The following is a 15,235-nucleotide window of genomic DNA, read 5'->3' as shown; positions in this document are numbered from 1 at the left end:
TTATATGTTTAGTGATAAGGTATTCGAATCTATATATCAGTTATGTACAAAAAATGGGAAATTCGAAAAAAAAAACTAAAATAATATATATAAAAATAAATAATAAAATGATATTTTGCCAAAAAGTTCGAAATATATTTATAAGAATAAAATAAATAAATAAAAAAAATAAAATAAAATAAAATGTTCGACAGTTTTCTTCGGTAATAACATAAAATTATTGGTGGCCACCACTTACTATACACTTTCTTAGGATTAACATATTCTTAAAAAGCTTAAAAACTCTTTTTTTTTTTTTTTCTACTACCATTATTATTATTATTAATTATTATTAATTACCAACCGGTGGTATTAATAAGTTATTGAGTTATTGACCATTGTTTGATGAATTTGAACCGTATGAAGAATCCACATCATAATAGAAAAATCTTTCATCTAAATATTGCTGCGTATAAGGAAAATCGCTAGAAGTTTGTACGGGAGAGCTGCCATAATCACTTCCGCTAAAATAGGCAACTTCTTCCATTGGGGGAGTCAAATGTGGGGAATTGATATCGATATTTGTTTGAGTTGGTGCTAAGAGAGGGGACGTAGTTATGTCAAGTTTAAAATCAGGAATATTTAAATTGCTCATTTCGGAACCGGCATCAGATCCGGGAGAATGTAAAGCCAAATTTTCTAACCCAGTTGTTACAGATGGAGTGTTGATTGTCGTGTTAAATAAATGATTATTTGAAATATCCATCTCTTCGATGATATTTTGTGGAATTGAAGCATTTGGATTAAATGCATCGTCTGGGTTACAATAATTAATACAAGATTCTGCTATGGTTTTTAATGTTGCAATAATGCTATTCGTGCTATTAACATCATTTTGTGATAATCTTAAGAGAAATGCTTGAATTAATTGTAATAAAATGTACCAACATCTACTTTCATTAATAACTTGTCGAAGTTGAGTAAAAATTACGGGATGATTTACGAAGTGATTATGACAATCAATAAGTAAATTCAAAACTTGTTTTTCTAATTTGAGAATTTCATTTTCTTCGGCTTTTTTGACACAATTTTCGTTAATAATCTTCAAATTATCTTGAGTTTCCATTAAAGTCTTTTCCAAACTTTCTACTTTTGAATTAAGTTTTTCAACTTGTCGATTCTTTCTTGGACTTTTATCATACATGCAAGTTCCATAATCACAATTAGAACAAGAAATGTTACGCTCTGCGTCTCCATCACATTTAATCTTTAAATGTCTGCATTTCTGGCATGCCCGACGATTAATAGAACCTCTTGGTTGTCTTCTAACAGGTTGGTTTGCGGCGGGAGTTTGAATAGATAATTCGGGTTGAGTAGTTGATGCCATTTTTTGTGTTTGTGAATACGAAGTTACGTAAAAATATATGTTGATGTTTATATAAATATATCGAATAAATAGATCAAGTAATATATATTATTAAATTGTTTTAAACGTCAAGTTCGAGAATTTATCGAGAAAAAAAAAATCGTTTTTTTTTTTTATAAACGAAATAAAAATGATAAAAGAATTAAAAATAATAAAAGAATTGATATTAAATATAAAATATGTTTATATTTATTTATATTTATAATAATAAATTTTAATTTTTTCGTAAAAAAGCGTCGGATGTTTAAAAAGAATTAATTTTTAAAATCTTTCGAAAAGTTTGATATAATAATAATTTCTTTGAAAAGAAATTTTTTAATCCAAAAGTATTGAGGACGTTCTAGTCAAGGTAGAATAAAAAAGAAAAAAATTGGTTGTTTATATAATTTTTCAAATGAGGCGCAGAATAAGAATTTCTAAAAATTATTACTGCGTTTTCTTTATAATATTTCTCAATTTATTTGTTTCAAAATTTTTTTTTTTTTCAAGTGTTTGGTTTTGAATGATGGTCAGTCAACAAGCTGTATGTTCCCATATTTATGGAAAAATTTTTTGTTTGTGGCACTGTGGCTAGAGTGTGGCAAACCACATCATTTTTCTTTTGAAATGTGGTGTGCAACCAATGAAGCAATGTTGTTTTGTTCCATCGAACAAGCCACAGAGAATCTTCGTTTTGGAACACACATGGATAACATTTCCTTATTAACTAATTAATATTCAAGCCTCTTTGTTTAACAACCTTTAACAACCCGCAGTTCAGAATTCCGGAAATCTAACTTAATTTGAAATCCTTGTGTTAAAATAAAAATCAAAAAAAGAAAAGTTGTACTCTTTTCCCTTTTGTAGTGTTACATTTGTCACATTGCTTAACAAATATTTTGTTCTTCATGGAAAGGCTCAGAAAAACTGTTGGAAAACCGTTAAAGAATAATTTTGTTCAAAAACGGAAATTATACTACGAAAAATGTCTAATTTTTTTTTTACTCCTTTTATATTTCAACGTTTTGGTTATGTTTCAACGTATACTTTTATATTATTAGTAACATCCTTTTTTTAAAAAATACTTTATTGGTCAAATTAATTTCTTTTTTTTTTACAAAGCATGATATTTTTTAATACCAGGTAAAGTAATATTTATCAATCCACATGTCTTCATTTAGAAACTCTATTAATTTATTCTTTTTTATTTGTTATTTTCTAAAAATGAATTTGAATTTATTAAATACTTATTATTTTTCATTATTTGTAGCACCTAATGTATTTTATTTTTTTTAAAATATAATCAAATTAACTTTTTGAGATTTCTTCCAAATATGTAAGAAACAAAATAGAAGATTTATGCAAATAAAATAAACATTTTTTATTTTGCATTGCGTAAATTATAAATTTGTAAAATGTTGATTTTTTTTTACTTTAAATTAAATCACTTTACAGACTTACCAACTTACGATTCTTTACCATCTTACAATTACCGGGTAACCTCCGTAAAATCGTTTTTTTTTTAAACTTGTTTTTTTTTTAAACTATCTTGTTTTTTTTTTCTTTTCTTCTTTTACTAAAACTGGTAAAGATTCTAGAAGCACTAAATTTGTTTTAGAAATGTTGACGAAAGTGGAGTATTTAATATCTCTTTGTTCCGTCTAATAAGGAAATATCATGTTTACTAAATTAATTAATCTCGAAAAAGTAATGGTATTCAAAGAATATTCTAGTAAGTTATTATAATATTGGTAAAACAATCCCAATTAATTTAAATCATTAAAATTATGATGAAATATTTTGGTGAAACCGTAGTAGTTTTATCCTTAAATAATTTAAAAAGTAAATATTATTTTTCTAGAATATGTGAAACTTTTCCCTTTATTCTAGAAAATATTGAAACGTTACATTTTTATTATTTTTAATTTAGAATCAAAATAGGTTGAAAAATAAAAAATGCATACTATGCATAATATTTATAGATTATCGATTATACAAATTTATCACAATGGACATTATTACTATATGTTAAATTATGAACTAAAAAAAGACTAGAATTAAAATTAAAATTACGTTTTTCATTGTTGTTGATTCTTTTATTAATAGTTTAAAAAAAAATTATTGTATTTATAACAAAAGGATGTAGAATATTTAAGTAGAATATTTAACAAAAAAATGTGGAATGTTTAATAAAATGTTTAATAAAGGATATGGAATGTTTAAAATAAAATGATGTGGATGTTTAATAATTATAATAGATTAATTTATCTGTAATTGATTATTTATAATTTTATAATAATTAAATAAGAATTTTAAAGAATTTTAGTAAATAAAGTATTTTTTTTTATTTTTTATTATAACTATCATTATATTTTTTTAATTTTATTTTTCTATTAATAACCTATCAGAATAATTAAAGCAAAAAATTAATATTGTTAATCATAGTTTTAACTTACTAAATTACTTATACCATAAACTTTCTTTATTACTTTCTTTTGTAATAAATTTAATAATAAAAAATTTAATTTTATTTTATAAAGAAATTTTTTATTTAAAAGTTTTTTTTTTAAAAAAAAATTATCCTTAAAGGGAACTTAAATATATTATTATTAAATGTATTTTACGATTTAACATTATATATTTACTTTATAAAATCTAGGTATTTACTAAACAAAAATTTTACTTTTGTTTAGTTCTTTTCCTTAATTCTAGTAATTTAACAATTAGTGAAAATATTTCAAAATATTGGTAGGTTTTTTGTATTATGATATTACAATATAAATTATATATTGATATAATAAATTGAAATAATTTATTTATCGCACGTGCGATGCAAATTTTTATGTTTATCATTGCCATTTTAAGGGGGGTGGCGATGTATAAGCAGGTTGATCAACATAAATAATTTACAAAAAAGGAAAGTGGCGATGCATCGCACGTGCGATGAATAAATTTACTCTAATAAATTTTAATATATATTTAAAAATTTAAAATTAGTTAAAATTAATATAATTAACAATCTTCAAATTATAATTCTAGTCAAAATTTTTTTAACTCTGGCCAAATTTATAATACCAGTTTAAATTTTTATTAAACTTAAAAATTTCAGATTATAGTAATATTATTTTTAGGGTTTAAAATTTGTACGCACCTGCGCATATACGTACTCCATGGATATATTATAAAAAATGACATTCTAAACTCTTTATGGCTCATTAAGTAAAGTTGTAGAATAGGCAAAAATACACATAATAAATAAATTTTTAATGCTCTATAATATGTACTATATAAGAGTTGCATGAATATTTAAAAAAATCAGAATTTTACTAAAGTCATATGATAACAAATTTACTATATAAAAATTATCAAAAATGGAGGAGTGCACACATGCATGAGTATATACAAATTTTATTTCCTTATTTTTAATAATTATAAATATCATATCAGTGGATTTGTTCACTTTTGCATAATGCTAAATTTTAAATGATTTTCATAATATTCGTCACCCAAAACCAGTTTGTAATGTCATAAAATCATCTGATTGAATATCACTTGATTAAATAATAAGTCAAGTGAAAATCTACATTTGCGAAACTTAAATTATTTAACGTAAAATAGACACAAAAAAACCCATTTCGTTAACAAAAAACCCATTTCTCACCTGCATAGTATTTTTAATGTATATTATTAGAAAGTAATTATGTTTTAATAAAACAAAAAGTAAAATAAAAATTTATATAGATACAATAGTTATGAATATTTATAAAAGTATTCTAAGACTCATTTAATATTTAAAAAATTTTTTTTTATAATAACTTTCATAAAATTGTCCATTTTTTGCATTTTTCAAAACATATTATTAATTCTTATTTATCTTGCTGTAGACAAAATAGGAACTTTTATATTCAAACAAATTGTAAGCATATGTATTATTAATTTTTACACAAAAAAGATTTAGAAGCTATTGTATAAAGTGAGATTTCACAACAGATATTATTAGTATTGCTAAGAATAATATTTATTGTATTTTGGCTTAAAAGAACTATTTATTAAATTTATCAAATTATTGTATTAATAAAACCAAATAAAATTTTTTTAATGTTCGTCCCAGGTCCTACTGCGCCATATGTAATAATTTGTGTAACAAAAGTACCTTAAAATAAACATGTTAATTAGAGGGTGAACAAATCCGCCGATATGTATTTGTGATTTGTCTAATTCTTAAAAACATTTTTGTAAATTTTAAATTTTAAAAATTAAAAATTTAGTTTAATTTAACTAATATAAAAAAGTTGTTTATAATATATTTATTTTAATATAATAAACTAATTAAACAATAAACAAAACTTTTTTAACCTTTTTTTTATTTATTTTTTTCAAAATATTTTATAAATATCTTTTATTTTAATTGTTATTTTAAATACAGTATATTTTATTTTTATTTATTTACAGTATTTATATTAATAATATATATAATTTATTAATTTCTTAGCTAAAAATATAATTTATAATTTATAATATATAAAGTTTATAAACAATTACATAATTTATAAATAATTATATAGTATATAAATAATTATATATAAATTTCTTAATATCTAATAATCAGATTTTAATAATTTTAATATTATTTAATTATAAATTGTCTTAATTAAAATATTAAGATAAATCAAATAATAATAATAAAAATATAATTTAAAGATTATTAAATAAATTTTAATTTTGAAAACTAATATAATAATCAGATTTGAAAATTTTAATATTATTAAAGTTATCTATTAAAATAAATTAAATAATAGTTAAATTATTTTTTTTTATAATTAATATTGATAAAATACAATTTAAAAATTATTAATATTGAAAATTTTAGTAATTAGATTTTGGAATTTTAATATTATTAGATTTATTTTATTAAGATAAATTTATAGTAGTAAAACTATTTCTTTGTGATTAATATTAGTAAAATTAAATATAATTAGTTAAATTCTAGCTAGATTTATATAATTACTTATATATAATATAATTATTTACATATTTATATATTTTTCAAAAATCTGAATTAATTTATATATAATTTATAACTTATAATTAATAAGAAATAAATAATTTTTTATTTTATTTTATATTAAAATAGTTATAGTAATTATATAAATGCTTAAAATAATTTATTAAAAAGAAAAATAAAATTTATAAATTTAATTTAGTAAAGATTTATATGTGATTTTTTTGGCATTTAGTAGTTTAATTTATTAAACTTTACAATTCAAAAAATTTCATTAAAAATTGGATTATTGAATATTAAGTAAATTTTAATAAAAGATTTTTTGAATTTTATTGTTTAATTTTATTATTGTAGTTACACTTATTAGTAAAGTAATAATTTAATTAAAAGTAATTCTAATTTTTAACTTTTTAAAAAAATAAACCAATTTATTAAAAATATAAGTTATATTTTAGTTAGTGTTTTTTTATTTGTTATTTTATTTCTTTTATTATAAACTCTTATATAAATATTAATAAATATAAAGATACTATATCATGTTTACTTTTAAAAATATAACTTATAAGTTATAACTTATTTTAGATATACCTGGAATCCTAATTTTAATAATAATACAAAAGAATAATTCTTTTAAAATTCATTTATAAAAATTATTAAAGCTGGAAGTTTATTAGTATTTTTATCTTTAAAAAAATAAAGTTTTATTTTTTATAGACTATATAGATGATACTGCTTTTATTAAGACTTCTAAAGAAAAAATGCAAAAAGTATTGAATATTGCCAACTTGTTTTATTAAATAATTATTATAAATAAATTCTTTTTGCAATTTTTGAAATAAAATATTTTTAATAATATTATAATATTTTTTTTTAATATACAGTAGAGGTATATATATATTTTACTAAAATTTTAGAAATTATATATTTGCATAATTGCATATAATAATATTAACTCCAATCAGTTTGTATATAAATATCAGTTAAATACTTATACTGTATATTACATTTTTTTTATTAATGAAATTGGATTTTGAATTTAGTATTATATATTTCAAAATGTCAATTTATATGTATCAGACAAAAAAATTTCATAATTTGGGCCAGAATTATTAAATTTTGGCCAGAGTTAAGATTTTCGTTTTATAATTTCGGTGGCCGGAATTAAAAGTTTGCAGATCTTGGCACAGTAAGTCATGTTATCATATCACTCATATCACAGAACTCACAGTCACATGGTTTCTGCAGTAATTTCTATTGGCCGAATATACAGTAGATAGCTCTTATAGCGCAAATTTAAAAATTAAATAGCTTAAGCTCATTTGAATTGGGAAAATTAAAAGAATCTAACTGGTACTATTGAATTTTTAGTAATTACGATTTATAACCTTTCAGTATAATAATTTTTTCGTAAAAAATATCATAAGATTAATAATATAAATGCAGTATGCAGAACGAACCTTTAATATCCTTCATCTTATATTAAATTTTGCACACCAAAGTAACATCAATATTCTTAGCATTGGATCTGATGGAGTACGATCAGAATTTAATGCTCAAACACAAATTGTAAATTCAGTACCAACACGTTTTGATTGGTCCATTTTATAATGTGCATTAAAGCGCCGATTATAAATGGAGAACCATTAGTTCGTGTTTAAGATCCTAAGCATGCTAAAAAAACAGCACGCTGGAGCACGACTTCTATGTGTTTAAACAAGATAATGATGCAGCATATAGAATATTTTATTCGAAAAAATTTCCGATATGATTGGGATTTGTTGAGTTATTATAATTTTAAATGCAACTCTTTTCATTTTTCATTTTTTAATCGCAAATTTTGCTAATAGGTGCATATCTAAGTCGAAAATTGATCACAAAGCAAGAATATGTGTGTTTTTTTAAAAAAAATATGGAGAGATTACATTCGACGTTGTGGTCAATGTGCAACGCAGTATTATCTCTATTCAAAGTTTTGATATTTTTATTAGTATGACAAAATCTTTTGTAATGCATTGAAATTCATCAAGATTTTTACCCTAATTATCCTTTATTTTATGAGAATATGGAACTGAAGCGTTTGAGCATATTTTGGTATATCACGCCAAGTAATGGTTGATTTTAACTTCTATGAATTTTATATAACCAAAAATCGTGTTATAGAAAAATTGTCGTGCTGGACTGATTAATACACCATGAGACCGAACATCAGCTGGAGTTAAGACATTAAATTAGATTTAAAAATATTTTCGTATTTGAAACAATATTTCTCTTTTTTTTTATTAAGAATAATGATATTTCAGTTTATTACAGGTTATGTATTTAATATTGATGGTACTTTCTTCCTCATGAAATTATTGAACATTTACGTATTTTGTTATCCGAAGATGACTTTAAAGAAGCAATTCACATTGGATATAGTGAAGCAATAGAATTAGCAAGTTATCTCCGAATTGATAATTAAACTGAGCCTTCAATACAACAACTAATTGCTCGTGTTGAAAATTCTTCGGATAATCCCAATACTTTAGAAATAATTGGATGATCAATATAAAAATATAGCTAGTAAAAATATGATTGTATTTATTTATAATTCCTGTTTCTTATTCTTTAAATTATTTAGAACATAGATTTCCGAAATTGGGGAATCTGCATTTGAAGTTTCACAGCTTTTATTGGATGAATTAGATGAGAATGGAACAACAAATAATTCATCTTGGTTTATTAATCAAAAACCGATCCCCTCGAAAGCAATTCGCGAATTTTTATATCTGAAGAATTTTCCAAATAACTTTGACATTTAAGATAATCATATAAATCTGCGAAAAATTCGTTGGGAAGGCAGAAAAAGACTTGCAACAATTCCATTAGCTGCCGGAATAAAAGATATTTCAAAATATATTTTTTTTCTATTTGACATAATATTTAAATAAATCTAAGTTGACAACTTTTTTTTTAATAATATCTGATATATAAAATTATGTATCGCCGCGTGTATAGCCAATGAAATTTTAGGATGGGTGTAACACGTTAATATGATGTCTTTGTTAATCAAAGTTCCTTATTTGTCGTTCTTGGCCCACCATGCGGTGCTAACTTGACCTGCATAACATATTTTACAACAAGGGGGGTCAAGATAGTGCCACCAGGATCGATACTTTTGCAATAGAAATAGCTTTAGAAGTCTTTCTGATTTTAAGTTTTAATTTTTGTGGTTATCATTTTTCTTATTTGTTCAAAAGTAAAATATGTTTAAATGGTTATTTTATTTATTTATTTATTTTATTTCTAAAGAGTAGTACACTAAGTCTATTACAAATAAAAGCAGATGGTATTTGCATACGAAATAAATAATATATGTATATAGGTCCCACCATATCGGACAGGACCTCACTCTTCGGTCTATACTATTTGAGAAAGTAGGACTACGCTAATTAATCAAATGGGAAGTTTAAATGGTTACTACTTACTATTGTACCATTTTAGTTTGTTGTTCGCGATCATGTCCTCCTGATATTAAGAATAAATTACAAAAAAAGGTTTACGTGTATAGCGAAATGATAACATTTTCCCCTGATTCTATATTTCATTTTTCGCTTAATAATAAGATTGACCATCAACTTCAAGTCAAAATGTAAAACTGACTTTTTAATACAAAAATAATATAAAGTAAAAATTACTATTATTAAATTTTCTTTTTCAGAATAATCTTTCATAATAAGTGATTATATTTTTAAGATCCATTTTTTCGTATACTTTCAAGTGAATTTAAAATTCCACCCCTTTCAGCATAATAAAGAAAAGCAAAATCATAAATTTCACCTTTAGATCCGTTCGTATCATACATATCATACATTATTCTAATAAATTCAGGATCACGATTTCTCATTTCTTCAGTCCAAAAATCTTTAAGTAAATGATCATCAGGATTTTCTAATATCCAACAAGGATAATTACAACTACATTCTATTGGATAAGAGCCCGAACATTCCCAATCAACTATACCAGTAATCTTAGTACCATCAACTATAATATTTGTATGATAAAAATCACCATGGGTTAATACGAAAATATCATTATTATTTTTAAAATATTTTGGTAGAAAGGATAAAAATTCTTCATAAATTGGTATCCATTTTTCTTGTTCTTCTTCATTAAAATATTTCTTACTATAAACAATTTCTTTGTCAATAGCTGCAAAAATATAATCATAAGTATTATCAAAAGGTCCACGATTAATATTTTTTAATTCAAATCTTTTTTCATTAAAAAAAGCTATTTCTATAGCTTGATCTACTGTAAAATCTCTTATATTATTATCATAAAATATTCCTCCGATTTTTGAAAAATTTTTGATTTTTAAGTATACATTGTATTTCAATTACTTGTAAAAGTACTTCTTTCTTTTGATTTATATCATAATTATCCCAGGCTTTAGATAATGCTATACCAGGTAGTTTTTCCATAATAATATATTCTTGTCCAACAAGGTTTTCTTTACTACTGTCGTAATGATAAACTTCTGGTACTTTAATTGAAGTTCTTTCCTTAATATATTTCATAACTGCAACTTCACTTTCCGTTTTCCAATATGGACATTCTGGAAATGCAATTTTTCCAATATATTCACTATCATCTTCCATTTTTAATATAAAAACTTTATGAAATCCGCCTTCTCCAAGTTTATTTACAGAAATACAAGATTTACCAAATACTTTCGAAGCGATTTTTTTTAAACCTTCCAGGTTATATTCCATTTCAACTGAATTTCGTGAAGATTCTGAACTTTTATCATCATCAATTTCTTCTTGCTTTGACATTTTTTAGTTTTATATTTTTAATGAAAAAATGTTTTAGATTTTTATCGAGAAGTGATTAAAGAGAGAAGAATATAACACATATATATATATATTTTTTTTTGTTGCGGAATAATTAAACTTCGCTTTTGTATTAGTAATAGTTTATCTGTGGAAATCACAGTGACTCCACTTATTTATATCACGGTTCCGATCATAAAAACTTCACTAATAATGATTTTTATATAGACTTTTTTACTCACTTCATCCTGAGAAAAAAATCGTATTCTTATTATAATAAAACTCATATTATGCAAATAAGTAACATATGCTTGAACTGCATCCTGTTTGAGAATATTTAATTATCTGCCAGTTTCCCTTGAAATTTGTTACACTCCATAATAATTCACGTTGCTAAAAAAAATTATTATTATTAAAATCATATGGAAAATATGATTGCATATTTGTTGATTTATTGATAACTTTTTTTAGTTATGAAGGGGTATCATATATCATATAAGTAATTAGCAAATTTTGAGCACGCGCCTTCAATTTTTTAAATCGAAAAAAAAAGAGAAATTGGAGGATTCAAAATCAATTTTACACGATCAGGAGGTCGTACTAATTTAAAAACAATGATAAATGAATTCAATCTATGTTATGTCAGTTTGAAAAAGATATTTATACACAATTAAAAAAGTTCATTAGAAAAATTCTTATTAATTTTTTCTCTTCTATCCTTTTATCGATAATAAAATGCCTCCTACTGACGTAAAAAAAGGCATCATTGCCCAATTTGCACTTTGCAGAAAAACAAGCAGAACAGGATTTTGTAAAAAACATCAAACCGCCTGCAACATTCATCGGTACGTGATGCATCAATTGATAAACGAAAGATGCCCTATTTGCAAAGAAGGTGAATTTCCATACTTATCTATTCCTATTTATTTATTTCTTTATTTTACTTGGTATTAAAATTTTGATTAATTTAGCGGAGGAGAGAAAAGAAAGAAAAAGAGCCAAGAAAAAAAAAGCATATCTATAAAAAATGCATCGTATGTACAATATGACATAATGTCTATTTGTTAATTAATATAGTAATTTTAAAAATTGTCTTTTTTTTTAGGTACACGAAATGTACAATAAATGTTCAATACAGAAAAACTGAGAAAATATGCACGTAAAAAAATAAATACATAAAAAATCTAACGTTTTGATGCATAGTTTGACAAATTCTTAAAATATGTAATCTTTTTATAATTACTACAGCACAAATTTTTATATATTAATAAATATATGCCAAGCCGTATATTTTAGCCATCATAATTTTATTTATATAAGTATTAGTCGCTGTAATAGTTGAAATTCCGACTTGTCAGTTATAAGTATTAGTTATTTACTAATCTAGTAGTATATAATTGGTATTAAGTACTAGTAAGTTATCTTTTTATTTGTTTTATTTTCATTCTTAATTTTGCTTTCTTTTTTAGGTTTTAGAGTTCTTGCCAGGATCGTGAAACAGGAAAGTCTACTATTGTTTTTTGTTTATTCTTTATTTAACATAACTAATGTTCTTTTCTGTTTTTGGCAGAAATAACTTTGGACAATTAAACCTTTCGAAGCAGAACTTTGAAAGTAAATTCAAAAGGGAAGTGTATTTTCTTTAATAATTTGATTTTAAGAACGTTATTGACGTTCTTTTTCTTATTTCTTTTTGTAGAAAACTTACTTTTGGGCCTCAGAACAAGCATTTGAAGGTAAATTTGAAGAGGAGAGCGTTATTTCTTTAATAGTTTAAGAACGTTACTAACGCACTTTTTTGTTTCTTTTTGTAGAAAAAACTTCATTTGAAGGTAAATTTGAAGAGAAGGCATTTTTTCTTTAATAAATTGGTTTAAGAACGTTGCTAACGTTCCTTTTTTTGAGTAATGAAAGTGAATCAGGGGATAGTAATGAAAATGAAACAGAGAAAAATTACTATAAAGAAAACGAACAACAACCTGTAAATCAAGATTGGAATTAATAGTTCAGCTAATATCTTTATGCATACTGTTGTGATAATAACGTATTATGTAATAAAGTGAAGGTTTTTTTGACTGACTGAAATTCGTATATTACCGTATTAAAATAACAGTTTCTTAAAAAAAAATTTGTTTTTATCGGCAAGACGATTTAAAATTTAATAACTTGGTTAAAAGTAACGCGATTTAAGTAATACAGTTTATCAATTATTGGTAAATTAAGTAACACAAATTAAGTAATACAGTTTATTGCAAATAAAGTTATTGGTTAAATCAACCCGCAATTTACTTCATTTAAAAAATTGAAAAAATTTTTTTTTGTCTAATAAAATATCCTATGTGGTACGCGGAAAGCCGGAAAGGGGTCCCTTAGGCAGTGCTATACGGTAACACACTAACACCAATTTTCCATCTACATTTCTGATCATTTTTGTTGTAATCAGGTCCCTTATATATGTATGGTAGAATGATTGATTCGATTTTTATCTAAACACTCCTGACGAACTCAAATTATTTGTTATAAAACTTTTCTAGGTACTGTAAAACCTCCTCTTCGCAATCTACTAAAAATTTATCAATATATTTCCCTTCCGAAAATCAACAACAGTATCTTGCACTTGATCTGCTATATATTCCTTGAATCCTTGAGGAAAATATTTAAGACATTCGGCATTGTGAATATCAATTACGCCGATGCATAATGGACTTTTTGATATTTGACTTTTTTTCGTGGCTTTCATGATTGAGCTGCAAATTCCATAACATCATCATATATTAGTTTGTGATCGGGATCGGGAGGAATGTGCATTTTAAAGGATTTTAAAACTTCCGCTAGATCACGGTTAATTTATTTTTATTTTTCTTTTGGCTAAGGATAGCGGTTGTAAATCCGATTCACATGCAGATGACGTAGTCGCTGGTGAGTCGTTTCAATATTCTCGTCTTTCAGTTTTTTGTGTTATGAAAAATATTAGCAAGAGGACTAGATGCTATAATATCATCATCCGAAGAATCATCATATTGTTGATGTGATGGTGATTTGGCATTGATGACCCAGATCTATGCACACATTCAAAGGATTAGGCCAAAGAATTAAAACGGTTTGTGAAAACTAAATATTGAGTTATATCCTAACCTTACTTGGTGTTGATGATCCTCCTTCATTTTGTTCGTGTCCTGTGAACTCAGAAAGTAATCTCTTGCGAGCATTCTTGAGTAATGAGAGAAAGAATAAACAGATACGTAAATAAGCAAAATACAAATTGTGTTATCTATATCAATCACAAACCTCGACTTCTTCGGCTGTTTTCTCGGCCATATTTTTTTTTCTAACTCGTTTTCTCTGATCTCTCAACAATTGTTCCCCGACATGTTCATTCTCGTTCGGATACATTTCATATTTTTTTTCGTATCTGAAATCTGAGCCTGTTATACGTCAGTACGTTTAAATCACAATGAAATTGACCAAGAACAACCAGCTTAAAGGATTTTTGTAGCCTACCTTATACCTTGTTTCGATAACATAAGTCCAATCGGATTTGTCTTCGACTACCTGCATGTTCCAAAATTTAGAACTGTTATAATATGCTTTCCTAGTGATTAGCTCATCAGTCAAGTCACAAGTTCGCATATGGTGGGATTGAGGGTGATACCTAACTTATCCCAATCAGGGCGAATGCCCTAAAAAAACGGAAAGAAGGGTTGAAGAAGAATACTTTCCTTGATGTTTAATATCTTGGCTGCCGAGGCAAAGCGCTTTGTCCACGCACCATCCAGTGCTAGAGAGTTATTTGATTTTGGAGTCAATCTTGCACGTAGTCGCAGTTCAAATTAATAAATTCCGATAAAGATGGAATAACGATTTTTTCGAGAAATAATCATGCATTTATTAGGATTCTCACAATTACTTTTTGATTTTCTTGATTAATTTGTTCTTTGTTTCTTCTAGTATAATTTCGCTTTATAGGTTTTCTTGGACCTTCCTTTTTAATTGGCTTTTGATATTCCTCACTTTTGTAACTTCTAGTAGAATATT

At 24.5% G+C, this 15,235-nt stretch overlaps 5 protein-coding genes across 5 annotated transcripts; 1 reads left to right on the top strand and 4 right to left on the bottom strand.

The window, feature by feature from the left end:
• Positions 1-298: 298 nt before the first annotated feature.
• Positions 299-1,912, bottom strand: OCT59_015811 (uncharacterized protein). The gene has a single exon (XM_025315932.2). The coding sequence runs from the start codon at positions 1,364-1,366 to the stop codon at positions 368-370; it is 999 nt and encodes a 332-aa protein (XP_025181707.1). The 5' UTR covers positions 1,367-1,912; the 3' UTR covers positions 299-367.
• Positions 1,913-10,116: 8,204 nt separating this feature from the next.
• On the bottom strand, positions 10,117-11,203 carry OCT59_015810 (uncharacterized protein; the record flags this gene model as incomplete). Its single annotated transcript, XM_066132059.1, has 2 exons — positions 10,117-10,679; positions 10,753-11,203. 2 exons carry the CDS (start codon positions 11,201-11,203, stop codon positions 10,117-10,119), a joined length of 1,014 nt encoding a protein of 337 aa, XP_066003089.1.
• Positions 11,204-12,075: 872 nt separating this feature from the next.
• Positions 12,076-13,202, top strand: OCT59_015809 (uncharacterized protein; the record flags this gene model as incomplete). Its single annotated transcript, XM_066132058.1, has 7 exons — positions 12,076-12,095; positions 12,172-12,234; positions 12,306-12,316; positions 12,670-12,692; positions 12,900-12,936; positions 13,015-13,032; positions 13,123-13,202. 7 exons carry the CDS (start codon positions 12,076-12,078, stop codon positions 13,200-13,202), a joined length of 252 nt encoding a protein of 83 aa, XP_066003088.1.
• Positions 13,203-14,145: 943 nt separating this feature from the next.
• On the bottom strand, positions 14,146-14,518 carry OCT59_015808 (uncharacterized protein; the record flags this gene model as incomplete). The annotated part of the gene is made up of 3 exons (XM_066132057.1): positions 14,146-14,259; positions 14,336-14,410; positions 14,489-14,518. The coding sequence occupies 3 exons, from the start codon at positions 14,516-14,518 to the stop codon at positions 14,146-14,148; spliced, it is 219 nt and encodes a 72-aa protein (XP_066003087.1).
• A 32-nt stretch (positions 14,519-14,550) lies between these two features.
• On the bottom strand, positions 14,551-14,830 carry OCT59_015807 (uncharacterized protein; the record flags this gene model as incomplete). The annotated part of the gene is made up of 2 exons (XM_066132056.1): positions 14,551-14,625; positions 14,702-14,830. 2 exons carry the CDS (start codon positions 14,828-14,830, stop codon positions 14,551-14,553), a joined length of 204 nt encoding a protein of 67 aa, XP_066003086.1.
• Between the last annotated feature and the right edge of the window lie 405 nt (positions 14,831-15,235).

The sequence above is a fragment of the Rhizophagus irregularis genome, chromosome 24 (assembly GCF_026210795.1).
Source record: "Rhizophagus irregularis chromosome 24, complete sequence".
NCBI lineage: Eukaryota > Fungi > Glomeromycota > Glomeromycetes > Glomerales > Glomeraceae > Rhizophagus > Rhizophagus irregularis.
This window is presented reverse-complemented; position numbering and strand designations above follow the sequence as displayed.

What these genes read in the sequence shown, in the direction of transcription:
- OCT59_015811 (XM_025315932.2), bottom strand. Translation starts at nt 1,366, where the DNA reads ATGGCATCAACTACTCAACCCGAATTATCTATTCAAACTCCCGCCGCA.